We start from the raw sequence: 22,879 nt of genomic DNA on the forward strand, positions 1-22,879 counted from the left end.
AGCTCCTCCCGCCCCCTTGCAAGGGGCGGTGCTCCAGCGACTCCAGTTTCCGCTCGTTCCAAGATGGCGGCTGTGGTACGCGGCGGCGGCGTCGGGCCTCCTGTTGGTGGGCCATCCCGGTCGAAACTGGTGGGTGGGACTGAGATTCCTTAGTTTCTGTCTCATACCCTCTCTTCCAACAGATGCTGTCCTGGATCCGCAAGCTGCCCTGCACCAGGCGGACCCTGCACACTACCGCTATTTGCGCCAAGGTGAGTGCTTTCGGGACTAAGGACCGGGGATGTGTGGCGGTGGCTCGTGGGCCGAGAGGTGCCGGAGGGGTGAGGGATAAGAAGGAGCCGAGGAGAAGGAATGTTGAAACCCGCGGCCTGGGGTGGGCTCGAGGGCGTTAGTTTGGGGGTCTAGAGTGGAGAACCAGGATCCAGGACCTGGGCTAGAGTGCGGCTGGGACATAGCGTACGGGCGTAGTCGAGGCCTTTTTTTTCTTCTACATTTTAGAACCGGGCAGCCAGAGTTCGAGTGAGTAAAGGGGACAAGCCAGTGACCTACGAAGAGGCGCATGCACCGCACCACATCTCTCATCGCAAGGGGTGGCTTTCCCTGCATACAGGTAAGGTGCCTGTATCTGTGAGTGCAGAGAACCAGAATTTGCTGGGGGCTCATTCTCAGTGGTTACCATAAAAACATGAAATTAACACTTGTCAGATTTTACCAAACATCAGTTATCAATGGGAGAGTAAGAGATAAGTTAAACAACTTCACAGGAGATGTAAAAAGGCAGACATTTGGATAAGGATTGTTGAATGTTTTTGAAAGGGATACAAAGGTGGCTTTTTCCATGGGGAGTACTACTAGCAGGAGAGGTCTGCTTTGGGGATGGAACTCACTGCCATAGCAGTGGGTATACGAAGATACTCAGTTTACGAAGATGTCAGTGTTAATTAAGCACATATATTAAACAAGTTGTGTTTAAGTAAACACACATGAAAACAAAGTTTATATTCACAAAAATAGTATAACCAAAGACTTGTGAAAACTTAACCTTATAATTCCCTTAGGAATAGTAGTTAAGTAGTCTCTAATTCATTGTTCATGTTTTGTTTTTAGAAAATGACTACTTTGAATTAATAGGAACAAGTGACATTTTATTCAGTATGCTAGTTCTCCACTTGGATATTTATAATTACAAAAATACACTATCTAAACAACTTGCTTAACATACACATTCCTGTGTCTCACCCTTTTCAAATTCTGAAGTTCTACTGGGTGAGGGATAAAGATTCTTTTTTTTCTACATTTTTATCAATTTTGTTTATTTTTTCCTATAGTCTAGAGGAAATTATACAAATTTGGATCGTAAATTTTTTTTAATAATATAACAGTTTATTTTTACATCATTTTGTACTTTTCTTTTTTTTTTTTCATCTCAGTTGTAATCCCGGTGGGTTACCCATCACCAACGTAGTCTGTGCACTTCCCTTCCCCACCCCTGTTTTTGATTCCCCACTCCACCCCCACAAAATGTCTCTGGTATATGGCTTTTCATTATTCTTACTATTTTCTTGCCTCCTGCAGGGATAAAGATTCTTAAAAGATAATGTAAGCGTGGGCCTCCCTAGTGGTGCAGTAGGTTAAAGTGCAGCACTATGAAGCTCTCTGAAGCCACTGCAGCATGAGTTTGATCTCCTTTTGGGGAGGTGACTCACATGGCACAGCAGACCTCTCCTGACCCATCTGCTGCTCCCCTCATCAGTGTATTTCAGTAGATCTGCCTGTTCTGCTCCTCACACTGTCTCTGGTGCACCCTTTCATCCCCCACACCTCTAGTCTGTACCCACTTTCTGGTATCATAAATGACCTTTTTTTTAAAGATCTTATACATACAGAACTGGGGTATAGGCCAGAGGTATGGGGGGTGAGAGTATTAACCAGAGACAGTGTGAGGAGCAGAACAGGCATATCCACTAAAATACACTGTTGACGGGAGCAGTGGACAAGTCAGAAGGGGTCTGCCACCCCATGTGGGTCACCTCTCTGACAGGGGATCGAACTCTGCTGCAGTGGCCGCGATAGCTTCACAGTGCTGTGCTTTAACCCGTGTGCCACCAGGGAGGACTCAAATGAACAAATCTTTAAAAAAATAAAGGTAACGTAAAAGGTGTAGGGGTTGCTGGTTCACACAAAGACTGTGCTGGTCAAAGCCATGAAGAGGGAACTCATGCACCTTACATCAGAGGTAGGTATGATCTCTTCTTTCAGGCCCATAGGTTAACCAGTACTTCTTTAAGGTAGTCAAAAGTGAGAAAGGAGCTAGACATGGAGGAGTCTTCTGAGTTTCGTGTACTGGCTAAGGCTTCTACTGTCTATTGTAAAACAACGGTGATGGTACCTGTTCACAAGATTGGTTTGAGAATTTAATGAAACAACACTTTGAATTTAAAAATATTCATATTCCACTAATAGAATTAAAGAGGCTCTGCTGGAAGCTAGAATTGAGTGTCCAATATTCTTGGACATTATCTCTGGAGCTTTTGCTGACTATAGTGTTTTATCTTCAGGTAACTTGGATGGGGAGAATCATGCTGCAGAGCGAATTGTGGAAGATGTTTTCCTGCGAAAGTTCATGATGGGCACCTTCCCAGGATGCTTGGCTGACCAGCTTATCCTGAAGCGCCGGGCCAATCAGGTGGAGATTTGTGCCCTAGTCCTGAGACAGCTGCCTGCACACAAGTTTTACTTCCTCATTGGCTATAGTGAAACTCTGCTATCCCACTTTTACAAGTGTCCTGTGCGTTTGTACCTCCAAACTGTGCCCTCAAAGATTGTATATAAGTACATCTAGAACAGTCATTTCTTTTTTTGCATCAAGCTCTAGTCTTCAAAGAACAGAAACACCAGGAAAGGGGTGAAGTATAAATGGAAAATACTCAGGATTTGTTTTCAAAGTATGATTGAGTAAATAGTACTTATTTTTACTTCTCAATATGTCTTTACTCTTAGGATAAGGAAACTGGAATAGGATTTCTTTGAGGTCCCAAGCTATTGGGATATCTGCCACTTGTCTGAGATTTGGCTATTAGCTACAGTTTGGTTAGTAATATGTGTCAAATTGTATCAAGCACTTTTCTTTGTTTCCTTTCAAAATTGAAAGATCTGGTTTTGCTGACTATAAAATAATTTTTTTTTAAATTAAAGCAGTATAGACATGTATCACATAATCTTGAAACATCCTTGTATTTCTACCCCATGGAGAAATATGAACAGCTTTTTGCATTTCATTTCCATATGTTCTTTTTTCCACAACTACTTTAATGTATACTCATCATTGATGAAACAAGTTTATAACTGAGCACCTTCTCTGTACCAGCTAGTCTTCTAAGGGGTTGGGTCCCATCAAAGAACAAAAATTATTTCCAGGTACTTTGCCTTTATGGCACTTGTGCCTTTGGAGGACTGTTTGGTAGCCTTGGAGATTCCAGACAAGTGTGGGAGATAGACATGCAGGTAAATGCTCCCAGAAAGAGTGTTCCAGAAAGCAGCATATGCAAAACTATATTTACTGATGGTAATAAGTCACCAACCTTCAACTTGAATTTGATACCTTGACCATGACCCCACTACCCTTAATTTGAACTTGAGCCTTTCCCTAAACTTGACCCTGATTTTTCCCACTAAACCTTGTTTTCACTGGCAGTGATGCTCTCCCTGCGCTTACTCACAGTTTGACCTATACTCTCAACGTCACTACTCAGGATCCACTGGGACCCTTGATCCTGTTGACTCATAATCTTGATCATTACTATGACCCTCATGTTTAACCTAGTTATCCATTTGCATTTGACCCACACTTCTGATTTTGACCTTAGTATAAACTGACCTGAAGATGTTAGGACCTTCAGACTATGACTGACAGAATCTCACTCTATAACTAATTGCTTATCGTAATTGTTTGTCAAATACAACTGAACCTCAGCTATACTTAAGTTCCTGACTATCATGACCCCAATACATGGACATACTGATTGTGAAACTGAACTTGAATCTTAACCCTGTCACTGTAACCCCGATGGTCACCATTTCCTTGATACTGACCACTTGAAAGACCCAGATCTTGACCCTGATTCTTTATGTCTCCAAGGCATAAAACATGTTTAATATGCTGTAGTATCATTGCTATTGTGGTAATAGGCACCTTTTTCACATTGCATAGTTACTTTAAGGGGTGTGACATTTATGTTCCTGTCATAACAAGTTTGATGAGTATAATACCATATTGTTTTCGCTGTATTGTGCTTTGCATCTCTAGCATTAATTTACTACCTGTTAGAAGTTGGTGTTCTTAACAATTTTTCCTAATTCCCCATCCCTCAATAACACCATTTAGTTCTCTGGTTTTTTACAAGTTTGACTTTTTTAAATTCTACATAATAATGATATTATACCACACTTGTCTTTCTCTATTACTTTATTCAGCATAATGATAGACCCATGTTGCCACAAGTGGTGGGATGTCCTTTCTCAAAGCAAAAGTAATTGTCCATTTCATATATATACGCATAATATCCACATTTTCTAATTCTATAACAAGTAAAATGTTATATCACATCTATCTTTTTATTCAATCATCTATTCATGGACACTTAAATTGTTTCCATATTTTGGCTATTGTGAATAATGATTGAGAAATATAGAATAAATTTATTGAAAACCTGTTTTCATTTCCTTTAATTGTTTTAATGAAAGGTGGAAATGCTAGATCTATTTTTTAATTCTTTGAGGGTGCTCCATATTATTTTCCATAATGAATCTACCAATCCAGATTCCCACAAGTATTGTACAAGGGACCCCTTTTCTCCACATTCTCATGAAAATTTATATCATGTTTTCTTTATGATAGTTGTAATTATAGGTATGATCATGGTTTTGATGAGTGTTTCCTAAAGATTTGTAATTTGAACTACCTTATAACCATTTAGATGTCATTTTTGGAAAAAAATGTCTAATTACTAAAGCACATTTTATATTTTATTATTTTTAATTACATTTATTGAGACAGCGTGGTTTGCAACACATGATTTTAGGGGTATAGATTTAACCTCTACAAAGTTATGACAACACACCCACCACCAAAAACCCTGTAACCCCTCAACATAACCCACTGTTATAGCAAAAAAAAAAAAAAGAAACAATAAAAGCCAAAAAAAAAAAATTATATAAGAAAATTAGTAATTATATTTTCAACTTTTAAAATTTAATTCCTTTGTTTAATTTTTGTTGAGGTAATATACATGGTCATAAGTTAGAGAAATAACTTCATACATCCTTAGTTGTATATTGGTAGACCACAAATCACCACAAAAGCACCCATAGTCCTTTTTATAGACTATTGTATCCTCTCCTTTCTTTGTTTCAGTTTGTACCCTCCTTTCCACTATGGTAATCTCAATTCCACAGTCATATTTTTAGGGTTTGTTGCATTAATTTTGTCAATTCCTTTGTTTATATATGAGTGAAATCATCTGGTATTTGTCTTCCACCTTCTGACTTCCACCTTCACTGAGAATAATGCCCTTCAGGGCCCTCCCTGTCCCAAATGGGTAAAGCACAGCACTGTGAAGCAATGGCAGCCAGTGCATGAGTTCTACCCCGGGCAAGGGAGGTGACCCACATGTGGCAGACCTCTCCTGACCAGCCAGCTGCTCCCCTCAGCAGTGTATTTTAGTAGATCTGTCTGTTCTACTCCCCACTGTCTCTGGTGAATAGCTATTATAGATGAATAGCTTTAACAGCTGAGTATACATGGAATATTTGTTAAGTTTAATCCACTTAATCTGGTGTGGGTATAACTTGGCTAAATAGTGCTTCAGTGAACACAGGGATGCATATCTCTCTTAAGTTAGGGTAGTTGTATTATATCACTTTAATTAGTATATTTGCATTATTTGAGTAGATGTCAAAGAGTAGAATTACTGGCTCACATGGTATATTTATTTTCTTTTAATTTTAAGAACACCCATGCTGTTTTCCAGAGGGGCATGACCAGTTTATATTTACACCAACTGCATATAAGGAGGGGTTCCTTTTCTCCACACCTTCGCTGCTTGTTTTTTGCTTAATGGGACATTTTAATGGGAGTGAGGAGATCTTGATTTTGAATTCTGTGCACTTCATGTTAAATATTTTTTCCATTTGTTGTTGATCATCTATATTCTTTGGAGAAATATCTGTTTACCTATCCTGCCCGCTTTTTATTGGGTTGTATGTTTTTAAGAGTTGTATGAGATGTCCAATGTGCAAATATTTTCTCCCACTCATTAAGGTGTCTTTTGTTTTAACGATAGTTTTATTCCATTGTGCTATTTGTCAGTTTGATGTTGTCCCAGTTGTTAATTTTTGTTTTTGCTTCCCTTGTTAAAGGCCAGTTCTTAAAGACATCGCTGATGGCAATGTCATAGAGACTTTTGCCTGTTTTCATCTATGTATTTTATAATTTCCTATCTTAATCCAAGTTTTTCTTCATTCCTAACTTAATTTTTGTAATGTTGTGAGAGAGATGGCTCTAGTTACATTTTTCTGCCTGTTGAATTGGTGGCCAATTTTTCCAGCACAATTTGTTGAACTGACTGTCTTCTCTTCTGTATATTCTTAGCTCCTATATCATAGATCACTTGTCCATGCAGGTATAGTTTAATGTCTACATATCTGTTTTTGTTCCAGTAGCATATTGATTTTATTATAGTATAGATTTGTGGTATAGTTTAAACTCTGGGAGTGTAATAGTTCAGTTCTACTTTTTTTTATTTTTTGTAAGTATTGATTTGACTATTCAGGACCTTTCATAGTTTCCCACAAATATTAGTAATATTTTCTCTGTTTCTTGGGGGGGGGAAATCTATTGAAATACTGATAGTCTTCCATTGTATCTATATATTGCTTTCAATGGGATGGCCTTTTAATGATATTAATTCTTTCAAACATGAGCATTGAGCTTTGCATTTCCTTTTCATGTATATATCTTTGAGTTGTGTTTTAAAATTTTGTTGGATAGGCATTACATTTTCCTTGTTTTGTTTATTCCTGGCTATTTCATACTTTTGATGCTACTGTACATAGGTTTATTTCCTTTTAGTTTATTTGAACATAGGAATGTAATAGATTTTTAAATGTTGATTTTGTAATCTGCCACTTTTGAATAAATTTATTGTTTTTAGTAGTTTTTAGTGGAATCTTTAGAATTGTATGTACATCACATCATCTACTAATATGATACTGTTACTTCTTTTCTTGAGTATATAATGTAGGTAGAGGGTATATGAGTGATCATATAGTGCAGAATATTCCTATTTACATAGGTAATTTACAGTGAATTTTCTTTTAAAAAATTAATTATTTTTAGTTGTAATATGCCATCAAGTATTGCCATTATAGTGCAACCAACATCAAATAATCCATAGTCTATCACCACAAGCAGTGTTTTCATCCCTCATTGTTCTTACCCTTCCCCCCAACCTTGATACTTGAGTTTTATAGTCAGACATTAAGCATTAGTTTTTAAAGTTTGTCTTTATCTAATTATTGAGTTATGTTATACTATAGCTATCAGACATGATACAATATTTGTTTTGCCTTCTGACTTACTTATCATAGCATAATCCCTTCCAGCATCATCTATGTCCCTGCAAGTAGCATGAATTAATCTTTTGTGATTACAGACTAATATTTCATGTGTACATAGACTGTATCTTCTTGATCCACACATCTGTTTTAGGGAACTTAGGTCATTTCCATAATTTCACATCATAAATATTGCTGGAATAAACATTGAAGTGCAAGTTTCCTTTTGAATTAATGTTTCTGAGTATTTCAGATAGATGTCTAAGAGTAGAGTTACTAGGTCAAATGGCACATAAATTTCTAATGTTTTGATACACCACCATACTCATTTCCATTAGGACTAGACCAGTTAGCATTCCCACCAGAAGTGTAAAAAAAAGCTTCCTTTTCTCTACAACCTCACCGGGAATTGTTGTTTCTGAATCTTTTGATATGGCACATTCTCACAGGTGTGAGATGATATTTCATCGTGGTCTTGATTTGCATTGCTCAAATAATTTCTGTTGGTGAACATTTTTTCATATACCTGTTGGCAATCTGAATTTCTTTTCTGGAGAAGTGTCTGATTAATTCCCGTGCCATTTTTTGACTGATTATTTGTTTTGTTTTTGTTGAATTTTATGAGTTCCTTATATATCTTTGCTAGCAGTTCTGTCAGTCTTATGGTTAGTGAATATTTCCTCCCATTCAGTAAGATATCTTTTTGTTTTAGTATTGTATCTTTCACTGTGAAAGCTTTTTAGTTTGATTTAGTTCCAATTGTTTGTGTTCTCTTTTGTAGCTCTTGTTGTTGGGAATGAATCACTAAAGTTATATATGAAATGTTTTACCTTTTTTCCCTTGATGTATATTTATGGATCAGGTTTTACATCTGAGTCTTTTATCTATTTTGAAATACTATTTATGTGTGGTGTGAGGTAATGGTATAATTTCAGTTTTTGCTTGCTGCTGTCCAGTTTTCTCAGCTCCATTTCATGAAGAGATTACCCTTCCAGTATATGTTCTTGAATACTTTGTCACAGATTAACTGTCCATAAAGACGTGAATTTATACTGTCCTCTCAATTCATTTATTATTTTTTAATTCTTAATAATTTTTTACATCATTCTTCATTTTCATACAATATATGTGTTATCATCTTGTGTCTTTTGCTCCCCAAGAAGTTCCCTCTACCATTTCACCTGTGCACCATCACCATAGTCCTTTGTGCTCTTCCCACCAATGTTTTAATCCAGTTTCCTCCTCCCCCTGCCCTAGAAGAATGTCTCTGGTTTATTTTAGTTGACTGCTGCTTTTGAGTTTTACTTTGTTGTAATTACTTCTCTCACTGCCAATCCCTTATTTGGGTTGCCTCTACTCCTCCTATATAAAAGACCATCTGTTTGTTTGTTTGTTTGTTTGTTTTTTGCCTAACTTCACTGAGCATGATCCCTTCCAGCTACATTCATGTTCCTGAAAATGGCATGAAGTTGTTTTTTTTTTTCTATTGTGTTTATGTAGCACATTTTCTTGACCCAGTCATCTGTTTTTGGGCATTTGGGTTGTTTCCATAGCTTACCTATTGTGAATTGTGCTGCAATAAGCGTATGAGTGCAGGTGTTCTTTTGAATTACTATTTTTGTGTCTTTTGTGTGGAATTGCTGGCTCATATGGTCTTTTTAACAATTTGAGGAACCTTAACACAGCTTTCAATAGTGGTTGGACCAATTTGTATTCCCACTAGCTATTCAGGAGGTTTTTTTTTTTCTCCGTATCCTTGCCAACATTTTTTCTATGTGCCATTCTCATTGGTGTAAATGGTATATCATTGTGGTTTTGATTTGCATTTCCCTGATTACCAGTGATGCTAAACATTTTTTCATATGCATTTTGGCCATCTGCATTTCCTCTTTGGAGAAGTATTTTTAGATCTTTTTCCCATTTTTTGAACTTTGTTGTTTTCATTGTTTTTATTGAGTTTGACTACTCTTTGTTAGTGACTAGATCTTTGTCATCAGTCTCTTATCATTAGTATTATGGACAAATATTTTCTCCCAATTAGTGGGGTGTCTTTTTGTTTTGGCTAGTGTCTCTTTTGCTTTACAGAGGCTTTTTAATTTAATGTAGTCCTGGTTGTTTATCTTTTTCTTCACTATCTGTGCTACAGTGAAGTGTTGTTAAAAATGTTAATAAGGTGTATGTTGTGTAGTTTTTCACTTATATTTTCTTATATATGTTTTCTGGTTTCAGGTCTTATGTCTAGTAGTTCTTTGAACTATTTGAACCATTTTGAGTTGTTTTTGTGCATGGTGTGAGATAGTAATCTAGCTTCATTATCTGCATGTAGTAGGCCGTTTTCCCAGCACAAATTATTGAACAAACTTTCTTTGTTCCATTCCTTATTCTTTGACCCCAAAGTTGTCTGTAGACCTGTGAGTTTAACTACGGGTTTTCTATATGATTATATTTGTCTGTGTTCTGTTTTTTTTTTTTTTCCCCATTACCATGAGTTGTGATTATTATGGCTTTGTGTATACTTTGTGTTCTGGGAATGTGACCTCTTTTTCCCTTCTTTTTAATCTGGAGACCTTTGGCTATTCAGGATATTGGGTTTTTTGTTTCGTTTTGGTAGTTCCCTATGAATTTCATCAATATTTGTCCTGTTTCTTTAAAGAATGCCATTAAAATTTTAATTAGAAATTAAACTAGGACTGGATCTCATTTTAATACTGAAGTTATCAAACAGATGAGAAGTGCCTGGAGGGCAGACTCACAACCCCTGATATAGATGGCAACACATTTTCTAGTTACTTCTTCCCCTTTTCTTTTTTCTCCTTCCCTTTTCAATTGATGTTATATGATTATACTATCAATAAAAAAGGCCAAGATCTTGCTCTTCAGCAGCAATATGCATTATGTAGTCTGCTCCAGGACTCCCTTTCTTTATCAGTGTAGTGATGCCCAGGAACACAAGTATTTGAATTTTTTGTTTATTTGTTTCAATTATAAAAGGGGTGGTTTTCTTGATGTCATCTTCAGAATTACTGGAAATTTACAGATTTTCTGGGTTGATTTTGTATCCTACTACTTTATAAAACTGGTTGATAATCTTAATTAGTTTTTCTGTGGAGTTTTTGGGATTCTCATATCATCCATATTTAAAAGAGAAGGCTTTCAGCGTTTCACCATTGAGGATGATGTGTTGGTTATGGTCTTGTCATATATGGCCTTTATTATTCTACCCTGAGAATTTCATAAATGGGCACTGGACTTTGTCAATGGGCACTGGACTTTGTCAAATGCTTTCACAGCATCTATAATTATGATTTTATGTTTTTTATTTTTCTTTTTTTGTTGATGTGTTGGATTATATTAATTCATTTTCAGATGTTGATCTATTCTTCTGTCCCTGGAATTAAACCTATTTGGTCATGGTGAATTATTTTAGCGATGCATTGTTGGATTCCTTTGGCCAAGATTTTGTTTTGAATTTTGCATCCATGTTTATTAGACTCATCTGTAGTTTTCCTTTCTCATGATGTCCTTATTCAGTTTTGGCATTAGTATTGATACCAAACATGTTTGGTATTGTCCCTTCTTTCTCAAACTTTTGAAAGAGTTTATTTTATGCAGGATAGGCACTAGTTCTGTTCTAAATGTCTGGTAGAATCCATTTGTGAAGCTGTCTGCTCTTGGGCTTTTGTTTTTGGGGATTGTTTTGATTACTGCTTCAATTTCACTGTTTGTAATTGGTCTGTTTAAATACCACTGTTTGTAATTGGTCTGTTTCTATTTATTTTTTATCTAGATTTGAATGATTATAAAGTTGTAGGAATTTGCCCATCTCTTCCAGGTTGTTGCATTTGTTTGCATATAATTACTTATAGTATTCTCTAATTATTCTTTTGATATCTGCTGTGTCTATTGTGATTTCTCCTTTTTCATTTATGATCCTATGTATTTGTGCTTTCTCCTGTTTTTTTTTTTTTTTTTTTCTTTGTGAGCCTGGCTAGAGGCTTGTCTATTGTGTTTATTTATTTACTTATTTATTTGGAGGAACCAAGTTTTAGTTTTATTGTTTCTTGGATTGTTTTCTTAATTTCTATTTCATTTATTTTTGCTTTGATTTTTAGTATATCCTTTCATATATTGGCTTTTGGTTTGTCATTGCTGTTGTTCTTGGTCCAGTTCTTTAATGTGGGTTGTTTCTTGGAATTCTTTCATGATATGAACCTGTATTGCTATGTATTTTCTCCTTATAATAGCTGTTGCTGTGTCCTGTATGTCTAGAGAGTTGCATCCTCATTATCATTTTTTTCAAATTTTTTTATTGCTCCTTTGAGCTCCTCACTGACCCAATGTTCCTCCCATAGTGTGGGTTTCAGATTATATGAGGTAGGAGGATTTCTTGACTTCTTCTCATGATTTATTCCTAGTTTGATGCCTTCATGGTCTGAGAAGATAGTTGATATGATTTCAATCTTAGTGTATCTGTTGATGCTAGTCTGTGCCCCAGTATGTGATCAATTCTAGAGAACAAGAATTTGAGCATTTGAGAAAAATGTGTACTGATATTTTTTTTAGGTGCAGTGTCTGTTAAGCCCATGAGGTGTAAGTCATTCTTTAGAGCTTTAGTATCCTTGCTTATTTTTGTGTCATTGATCTATTTATTGTTGAGAGTGGTGTGTTGAAATCTCCTACTAAAAACATATTTTCTCTAATCTCTGTTTTCAGAAATGCCAATAATCATCTGATATATTTTGGTGTTCCTTCATTTGGTGATTATATGTTGATGAGTGTTATGTGTTCTTGATGTACTGTCCCCTTAATCATAATATAGTGACCATCTATGTCTCTTTAAAACTTTTTAAATTTGAAGTCCATTTTACCTGACATAAGTATAGCTGTCCCTGCCTTCTTTTTTGTTCCATTTTTTTTGTAAGAATTCCTTCCATACTTTTACTTTCAGTCTAGCTTTATCTCTTGTAAGAGTTTCCTGAAGACCACTAAAGGTTGGGTTTCTGTTTTGTTGTTTTTTTTTTTTTAATTGAGCCTACAGTTCTGTTCCTTTTTATTGATGAGTTTAAAACATTTACATTTAGACTTAATATTGATGTATTAGCATCTGTTTTGTCATTTTGTCTTTTTTATGTTATTCCTTGTTTTGTTACATTTTTTCTTATGCATTCCTTTGTTGGCTTTGGCTTTTGGACTTCTTGTATTTTTTTGGAGTGGGGGTTTAGACATAATGACATCCTGAAGTTTCTGTTAGTCTCAGAAGGTCCTAATTTTTTTCTTCATAGAGGAAGGAGAGCTTTTCAGGATAAAGTATTCTTGGTTGGCATTTGTTGAATATATCCTTCCACTCTTTTCTTGCCTGTAGTTTTTCTTTAGAAAATTCTGATGTCAGCCTGACTGGGTTTCCTTTATAGGTTAACTGTTTCTTCCTGCTTGTCAACTTCATTACATTTTCCTTGTCTTGGATTCTTGAAAGCTTTATTATTGTGTGTCTTTCTGTATTTTTCCTCTTATATTGGAATTATGGTGTTCTCATTTCTTGAGTGTCTATATTCATCTCTTTTTACATGCCTGGGAAGTTATCCTCTCCAATTAATCTTAATCTTAATCTTTTTTCTCTGTTCCTATGTCTCTCTCCTCTCCTTCTGGTATTACTATAACTCTTATATTTCCGTTACACATGAAGGCCGATAGTTCTTGAATTTTTTTCTTCATTCTTTTTCCTTCATTTTTCTCCTCCCTCCACCCCCCCCTTTGGTTCTTTTTATTTCTGTATCTTCTAGGGAAATGATATATACTCATCTACTCTTTTTTTCTCTTCTTTTTATATTCTGTATTTCTTTTACTTACCTCTTTAGGGATTAATTTCATTCTTCTGTTTGTTAATTAACTTTCTCAAATTGTTATTTTCCTTTTCTTTCAGTTTTTAATCATGACTTTTAAAAAATAATATAATAGCTTATTCTAACATCATTTTCTGCATTTTTCCATCTCAGTTGCAAGCCTCTTGGACTTCCATCACCAATCACCCATGTGCCATCACCATAGTCCAGTACATTTCCCTCCCCGTGCTGTTTTTGATCCCATTCTGCACTCCACCCCCACAGAATGTCAGTAGTACATAGATGTTCATCTTTATCATTATTTTCCCTCCTATTTCATTATATTGCTGCCATGATAGAAACCATCCAGTATTTTTCCTTTGTTTCTGGCTTATTTCACTAAGCATAATCTTTTCCAGTTCCATCCATGTTGCTGCAAAAGGCATGTCTTTCTTTTGTTTGGTTGCTGACTAATATTCCATTGTATGTATGTACATCTTTTTAATCCAGTCATCCATTTTTGGACATTTGTGCTGTTTCCATGGCTTTTCAATTGTGAATAAAGCAGCAATAAACATGGGGAAGCAGATATCTTTTTGAATCTGTGTTTTTGTGTCTTTTGGGTAGATACCAAAGAGTGGGATTGCTAGGTGGGAAGTTCCATGTTTATTAGTTTGAGGAACCTACAAACAATTTTTCCATAGTGGTTGTACTAGTTCACATTCCCACCAGCAGTGCAGGAGCGTTCCTTTTTCTCCACATCCTCACCAACATTTGTTGTTGCTAGTTTGACTATGTGCCATTCTCACTGGGGTGAGGTGGTATCTCATTGTGGTTTTAATTTGCATCTCTCATATTACAAGTGATGTTGAAATTTTTTTTCATAAGTTTATTGGCCATCTGCATTTCCTCTTTAGAAAAGTGTCTTTTTAGCTCTTCTGCCCATTTTTTGATGGGGTTGTTACTTTATTTTTGTAGAGTTTCATCAATTCTCCAAATATTTTTGTAATCAATCTTTTATTGCTAGTTTTGTGTGAGAAAAATTTTTCTAAACAGTGCGGTGTCTGTTTTTTTAATGTCTCTTTTGCTGTACAGAAGCTCTTTAACTTGATATAGTCCCATCTATATATCCTTGCCTGAACTATTGTTGCAGTCAGTGGTTGCTCTATGTCGTGCAGTGTTTGGCCCATCTTTGCTTCCAGGTATTTTATGATTTCCATTCTTATGTCTAAGTCTTTAATCCACTTCAAGTTGATTTTTGTGTGTGTGGTGTGAGGTATGTTTTTTTTTTTTTTCCCAGCACCATTTGCTGAACAAACTTTCTTTGTTACGTTGTAACTTCTTTGCTCCTTTGTCAAAGATTAGCTGGTTTGGGATTGTAATCCCTTCATTTTCTTTCTTCTTAATCAAGAGAGTTTGGCTGCTCAAGGTCTTTTGTTGTTCCATATGAATCTCATCAATATTGTTTCTATTTCTTTGAAGAATGTCATTGAGATTTTAATTGGGATGATGATAAATCTGTATATCACTTTTGGTAGGATGGCCATTTTGATGATGTTAATTCTCCCAATCCATGAGCAGAGGATGTCTTTCTATTTCATGGTTTCTTCTTGAATTTCCTTTAACAGTGTTTTGTAATTTTCTTTACATAGTAGGCCTTTTACGTATTTTGTTAGATTTTCCCAGGTATTTGATTCTTTTTCTTTTAATTGAAAAGGGAATGGGTTTTTTTATTATTATTATTTCTGTTTCTTCTGATTATTGTTTGTGTATAAGGAAGGCCTCTGATTTTTGTGTGTTGATGTTATATCCTACTGCCTTGCTAAACTGGTTGATAGTTTTGATTAGATTCTCTGTGGAGTTTTTAGGGTTTTCCATGTAGATTAACATGTCATCTGCAAATAAGGACAGTTTTACTTTTTCTTTCCCTATGTGGATTCCTAGTATGTTTTTTTGCTGTCTTATTGCTCTGTCTAGAACTACTAATGTTATGTTGAAGAGCATTGGTGATAGTGGACACACTTGTCTTGTTCCTGATCTCAAGGGAAAGGCTTTCAGCTTTTCTCTGTTGAGGATAATATTCGCTGTGGGTTTGTCATATATGGCTTTTATCATGTTGAATTATGTTCTTTCTATCCCAAAGTTTTTGAGGGTCTTGACCACAAATGGGTGTTGAACTTTGTTGAATGCCTTTTCTGCATCTATTGATATAATTATGTGATTTTTATTTTTCTGTCGGTTGATGTGATGGATTACATTAATTGATTTTCTGATGTTGAAGCATCCTTGTGCTCCTGGGATAAAGCCCACTTGGTCATGGTGTATTATTCTTTTAATGCATTGTTGGATTCTATTGGCTAAGATCTTGTTAAGGATTTTTGCATCAGTGTTCATTAGGGAGATTGGTCTGAAGTTTTCTTTTTTTGTTTTTCTTTATTAGGTTTTGGTATTCGTGTGATGTTGGCCTCATAGAAAGTATGTGGTAGTTTTCCTTCTTTTTCAATTTTTGGATGAGAATAGGCACTAGTTCTTTTCTGAACGTTCAGTAAAATACATTTGTAAATCCATCTGGTTCTGGGCTTTTATTGGGGGGGGAGGGTTTTGATTACTTCTATTTCCTTGCTTGTAATTAGCCTGTTTGTAATTGTAAGAATTTCTGCTAAATTGTCAAACTTGTTTGCATAGACTTGTTCATATTATTCTCTTTTTATTCTTTTGATTTCTGCTGTATCTGTTGTGATTTGTCCTCTTTCATTTATGATTTTATTTATTTGTGCTTTCTCTTGTTTTTTTCTTTGTGAGCCTGCCTAGTAGCCTTTCTATCTTGTTTATTTTTTCAATAACCAACTTTTGGTTTCATTGATTTTTTGGACTGTTTTTCTCACATCCATTTCATTTATTTCTGATTGGACCTTTATTATTTCCTGTCTTCTACCAGCTTTTGGATTATTTTGTTGTTCTTTTTCCAGTTCTTTAAGGTGGGCATTAGGTTGTTTCTTTGAGTTATTTCTTGTTTATGTGAGCCTGTAATACTATACATTTTCCTCCTACAATTGCTTTTAATGTGTCCTGTAAGTTTTGGAGACTTGTGTCGTCATTGTCATTCTTCTCCAGGTATTTTTTAATTTCTTCTTTGATCTCCTCATTGATCCAGTGATCCTCCAGCAGTGTGGGTTTCAGTCTCCACGTAGTAGGTGAGTTTCTTGTCTTCCTCATATGGTTTATTTCTAGTTTGATTCCTTCATGGTCAGAGAAAATAGTTGGTATGATTTCATTCTTAGTGTATCTACTGGTACTTCTCTTGTGACCCAGTATGTGGTCATTCCCAGAGAATGATCCATGTAGATTTGAGAAAAATGTGTACTCAGATTTTCTGGGGTGCAGTATTCTATTGACATCTGCTAGACCCATGTTGTCCAGGTCCTTGTTCAGAGTTTCAGTGTCTTTACTTATTTTTTGTCTTGTTGATCTGTCCATTGATGAGAGTGGCGTGTTGAAGTTTCCTACTATGTATGTATTCTCTCTGATATACATGTTCATACATGACAGTAGTTTCCTAATATATTTTGGTGCTTCTTTATTTGGTGCATATTTGTTGATGATTGTTATTTCTTCTTGTTTTATTGTCCCCTTAATCATAATGTAGTGGCCTTCTGTGTCTCTTTTAACCTTTTTAGTTTGAAATCTATTTGATCTGATATAAGTATAGCAGTTCCTGCCTTCTTTTTTGGTCCATTTGCTTGTAGGATTGTTTTCCATCCTTTTATTTTCAATCTGTTTTTATCTTTTGCAGTTAGATGTGTTTCCTACTGACAGCATACCATTGGGTTCTGTTTTTTAATCCATCCTGCCACTCTGTGTCTTTTTATTGATGAGTTTAAGCCATTTGCATTTAGAGATAATACTGTTATACTGGCATCTACATTTGCCATTTTGGTCCTTTTGTATTTTTATTCCCTGTTTTGAACTGTTCTTTTACATTCTTCTGTAGATTTGGTTTGAGGTGTTCTTGTATTATTTTTTGTAGTGGGGGTTTAGTCATGACAAAATTATGGTTTCTGTTTGTCTGAAAATATCCTTATTCTTTCTTCATAGAGGTAGGAGAGTTTCACAGTATTCGCAGTATTCACAGTATTCTTGGTTGGCATTTAATGCTTTGGAGTTTGTTGAATATATCCTTCCACTCTCTTCTTGCCCATAGTGTTTCTTCGGAGAAGTCTGATATCAGCCTGATCAGTTTTCCTTTATAGTTTATTTCCCTCTTGTCATTCTCATTATCTTTTCCTGGTCTTGTATTCTTGGTAGTTTTACTATGGTATGCCTTGCTATATTTCTCCTGATTGATAGCTTGGTGTTCTTCTTGCTTCTTGGATATCTACTTTCATCTTCTTCACATTAGGGAAGTTCTCTTCTATTATCTCTGTGAATATTTTCTCGGTTTCTTGGCCTTTGTCTTCATCCTCTCAGATACCTATAACTCTGATATTTCCTTTCCTAATGGTGTCAGATAGCTCTTGAAGTGTTTCTTCATCCCTTTTCCTTTTTATTTCTCTTTTTCAGTTTTAATTCTCTTTATTTCTGAGTTTTTGAGGGTGCTGATTCGTTCTTCCATTTCATCTATTCTGCTGTCATTACTTTTCCCAGCATTCTTTATCTCCTCTTGTGTCCTTTTCATCTCCTGCATTTCTTCTACTTCTTTTTTAATGTCTCATTTTCTTACTTCAGTTCGTTGATTGCTTGATTTTCGTTGATTTTCGTTGATTTTCTTTCATTCATTTCCTTGTTTGCATTCTTCAACTCCTTGATGGCTTGCCTCATATCAGTTTTTCCTTCTCATCTTCTTTTTGTTTGTTTATCATAATGATTCTGGATTCTCTATCTCGTAAGCTGAGCAGTTCTTCTATTTGTTTGGTGATTTCTGGTGACTGATCTTTTTGTAATGAATTTTCCCCCTGTGGACTTGCTTGAATATTTGTTTGTCTTCTTTTCCCTGTCGTGTATTTTCTAATACTTTCTATTCGTTGAGACATAGTGTTGCTATTATTGACCAGCATTCTTTCTGGATGTTCTTTCTGGGATTGCAGAGGGACTTCCAGATATACTTCAATTTTGGAGGGTATTCTGAGCCTTGTTTCGATTCAGTATCTCCTGTTTTTCCAGCCCCCACTGTGTGGAATTATTTCTGTCATCTCTGCCAGTGACAAGCAGGGTCTATTGTGGTGTTCAGCTTCCTCTGGTAACACATTGAGTCCTTGTCTCTGGAAGGTACCTGTTGATCTTTGAAGCATTCTTATGTCCCAGGTTCCCTCTATGCTTGGATCTATCATGACTATTTTAACTTCTCTATCTGGAAAGCTGAGAATTTCTTCCAAGAAGTTCTTTGGTTTTGGTGGTTAGTTTTCACTCTGTTTTGTGCCCTTCCCTTGAGGACATGTTGCTTGTTTGTATTTTTTCTTCTCCCTGTTGTTTGTTTTCTAATGTGTTATATGCATTTGGAGATTATTCCATTGGTTGTTCCTTCTGGGATGTTGGGAGCTGGTAGTCAGATATTGTGCCAAAATTCAAGGGTCATTATGCTGTGGGTGTTTTGATGGGCTTTGTCCCTGATGATCTTCTCCCTCTGTCTCCTGGAGAGCAGGATGGTGCAGTCCCTAGCTTCAGCAGAGGTATGGGGACTGTACACTCCTGGTGTATGCCCTGTGCAATCCAGATGTCATGATGAGGTTTTGTTTCCTTGCCCATGGAGCTCTAGCTTTCTAGTTTGAGGTCTGCATATGTTGCACTCTACTCTGTTGACACTAATCTGTTGGACTCAGTTCAGTTGAGCAGCCTCTCCCATTTCGAAAAATGCAGGGAGGTGAGGCCCCTAGTTTCTGGTGATTGCATCCTGGCAAGGTCTGTACACTCCTTCTGGGAATGAAGCAAAGTTGTAGTAGCCTTTCCCCCCACATGCTGAGATCCAGTGTCTGAGTTTGAGGTATGCAGAGTCCCTGCTCTTACCTGTGGTTGCTAAGCTACTTGTACCAGTTCAGTGGTACAGCCCTTCCCCTGTCTGAAGGATGGGGGGAAGTGCATTCCTTAATTTCCAATGATGATACCTATTGGAATCTGTGTACTCCACCAGAGAGCAAGGCAGGCAGGGAGTAGCCGTCCCCACAAAGGCTGAGCTCCAGAGTCCAGGCTTGAGATCTGCAGGGCCCTGTGACAGCTAAGTTGCTGATCCCAATTTAGCCACACAGACTTATACAAGGAAAGGGGCATGTGCACTCCCTAGTTTCCAATGGTGGTGGTCAGGTGGAGGCTATGCACTCACCCCCACCAAGAGTTGGGAAGCCTAGAATTATCCTTTTCCTACCAAGATAATCCTTTCCCTATCTTTGCAAAAGACACAGGGGTCCCACCCCCACTAGGGATTTCCTAAATTGGAGAAATTCTGTCCCTTCATTGCTTCAAGATCCTAAAATTTGTTTGCTTCTATTTTGTCTCCCATGGGCCTATCTGACCACACATACAATCCATGGTACAAAAAATATAAAAATAAACATCGGAGAGGTAGAGGAAAGTTAGTGAGGAAGTTTTAAAGGAAGGTCACTGGGGAATATCATTGTCTCTATCAGAAGGATCTAGAAACCCCAAAACCATTAAGAGATTTGATTTCTTCCTCGTGTGTAGTCACTGTATTTCTCCCACTGCCATAACACCTGTTATCCATCTAAACATTCCCTTGTTCTCCTCCCTTCCCTGTTTTGAACACTGTCCCTCTTCTGACCCTGCTGTCTTCCTCAGATCTATAGTCAGCTTGAAAGTTTTGTATTTTTCCTCAGTCTTTTTATCTAGCTCATAATTTCTATGCCACCAGATGAACTATTGCAGCCTTTCAGACCTAGTAATCAGATATTACTAAAAACCTGGCAGAGCAGACATACCCAAGCTCAACTGTCAGATATATAAACAACCTGTTATTAATAATTTTCTTGTTAGCCACTCATACTGGGCAAAAAAAACTCCATAGTGAAGGAAGTCTGGGAAGGATATGATTCAGAGACAAAAGATGTGTTGGGCTTGTGAACCTGTCAAAGATTAACTATTTGTTTAAGGGGAAAATAGAAGCTTCAATGTTTTTTTTCTCTTTTTCAGCTTCTGTTGCTTAGAAGAATGAAAGAATCCTGAGATAACAAACAAAGTCATTGTGACATTTTTCTGTTTCCAAAAGTTTAAGTGTCTAAGATGACAATTGGAACTGTGTGACCTTAGTTTTCTAGGAATATGATTTTGACTCTGAAAAAAAAAACAATTTTGGCTTTTACTTCAAATGTTTTATTTTTCCTATTTTTACTTTTGTGAGTTGTGTTTGTTGCTTGTTTATTTTACAATCATGTTTTAATTTTCCCATTCTGTTTGAAGATTGCTTTTGCAAGTACATGTATGGTTTAGGTGAACAAGCAAACTGGCTGAAATAAAAAGAAAATCAAGTCTCAAAAATCTAGGGTTTATCCTACAAGAATGAAATAACATTGTGTCCTTGAAATATAAGTAAAACTGCAGTTGTATAAAGATAGCACATGGCTTTAATAAAAACTAAGTGAGTTATCTGTGTCTATATGTTGTATTTCCTCTTTGCATCTAAGTGTTTGACAGCTAAAGAATATAAAATAGGTACATATGGTACCTATAAAAATTTTGAGTTCAGGACCCTCCCTGGTGGTGTAGAGGTTAAATTGCAGCACTGTGAAGCCATCACAGCCACTGCAGCACAAGTTTGATACCTGGCCAAGGAGGTGACCTACATGGCATGCCAGACCTCTCCCAACCCACCCACTCTTCCACTCAGCCATATAATTCAACAATCTGCCTGTTCAGCTCCCCATGCTTTCTCTGGTGAATCCTCTTACCCCCACACCTCTGGCCTGTACCCCAGTTCTTTATGCACAAATAATTAAATAATTTTTTCTTTTATTTGTGCTCATAAAACAAAACTTCCAGTAAGCATGATCTGGGATAATTTTTTGTAGTGGAAACTAATTTAAAATTTAATATGTTGTTTTGAAAATGTATGTATGCTTATGAAGTGTATTGAGAATAGCTTTTTCCTTTCTACATGGATTATTGATGGGTACATAGTCTTAATGTCAGGTAAAATGGGTGTTAGGAAGTTTATGGTTTTAAAAAATTTCAATATGGGATCAAAATATATATAATGCTGAGTCTAGCTGAAGATTTCATTGAAAATTAAATGGATTGTTTTCCAAATACTTATGATTAAACATCCCAGAAGTCTAAATTTTAAAAACGGTAGTCTGATTTTATCGATCAGACAAAATTTTATGAAATCTAATTTGAGCTCCTGAGCCATGCTCAGAAATATAATATTTCTCCCTTTCTTTTCTTAAACATTTATTTATGCATGCAAAAACTAGGGTACAGACCAGAGGTGCAGGTGATGAGAGGACTCACAAGAGAGAAAGAGTAGAGAGCAGAAGAGGTAGATCGACAGAAATACTATGCTGAAGAGAGCAAGGTTGGGACAGGATAGGTTTGCTGTGCCATATGGGTCTCCTCTCTGACAGAGGATTGAACTCATACTGCAGTAGCTTCGTATTAATGTGGGAGGGCCCTCCACTGCACCAGGGAGGACCCTTTCTCCCTTTGCTCATGGGAAATATATTAAATGAATTTGCTCCATTTGTAACAGTTTGAGAAACCTTCAAACAGTTTTCAATAGTGGTTGTACTAGTTTGCATTCTCAGCAGCAGTGCAGGAGAGTTCCTTTTTCTACACATCCTCACCAAGATTTGTTTTAAGATATGCCATCTCACTGGGGTGAGGTGGTATCTCATTGTGGCTTTAATTTGCATTTCTCTTACTACAAGTGATGTTGAACATATTTTCATATGCTTGTTGGCCATCTGCTTTTCCTCTTTGGAGACTTGTCTTTTTAGCTCTTCTGCCCATTTTTTGATGGGGTTGTTTATTTTATTTTTATTGAGTTTCATCAGTTCTTTGCATATCTTTGTGATAATCTTTCATTGATAGTATTGTGTGAGAAAAATTTTTCCCAATCAGTGGGATGTCTGTTTGTTTTTTGTATGTCTCTTTTGCTGTAAGAAGCTCTTTAACTTGATCTAGCCCCATCTGTATATCCTTTCCTTTACTAAAAAGATCTATAATTTTAAGTAATAAAGTTTCTTTGTAGAGTTATAAATACTAATAAGTTTTCCTACTCTTTCCTTTAACTTTCAACTCAATCTCTTTTTTCATAGAAAGATTTTTTAGATAAGATTAATAAGATAATAATCAGTGACCGTATAAATTTCCCCTAATTCTTATGTTAAATATAGAAACTAGGTTTACAAAACAATTACAGAAATAATAGAAGCTCCTTTTGTAGATCAAAAAAGGGGGTTTTCTTTAGGGGCAGGGAAATGTCAGTACATTCAGTGTTTGTG

General features: G+C 36.2%; 1 protein-coding gene across 2 annotated transcripts; it reads left to right on the forward strand.

Moving 5' to 3' along the window:
* On the forward strand, nucleotides 1–22,121 carry LOC101632176 (28S ribosomal protein S24, mitochondrial). 2 transcript variants are annotated; one of them, XM_012721011.1, is made up of 5 exons: nucleotides 1–75; nucleotides 183–251; nucleotides 499–610; nucleotides 2,559–2,686; nucleotides 20,571–22,121. In XM_012721011.1, exons 1-5 carry the CDS (start codon nucleotides 64–66, stop codon nucleotides 20,601–20,603), a joined length of 354 nt encoding a protein of 117 aa, XP_012576465.1. In that variant the 5' UTR covers nucleotides 1–63; the 3' UTR covers nucleotides 20,604–22,121. The 2 variants fall into 2 exon arrangements, with proteins under 2 accessions (XP_012576465.1, XP_012576464.1); XM_012721010.1 differs by lacking the exon at nucleotides 20,571–22,121 and having other exon boundaries at nucleotides 2,559–4,711.
* The last annotated feature ends 758 nt before the right edge of the window (nucleotides 22,122–22,879 follow it).

The sequence above is a fragment of the Condylura cristata genome, unplaced genomic scaffold (genome assembly GCF_000260355.1).
Source record: "Condylura cristata isolate star-nosed mole 26May11 unplaced genomic scaffold, ConCri1.0 scaffold00005, whole genome shotgun sequence".
NCBI classification, from domain to species: Eukaryota; Metazoa; Chordata; class Mammalia; order Eulipotyphla; family Talpidae; genus Condylura; species Condylura cristata.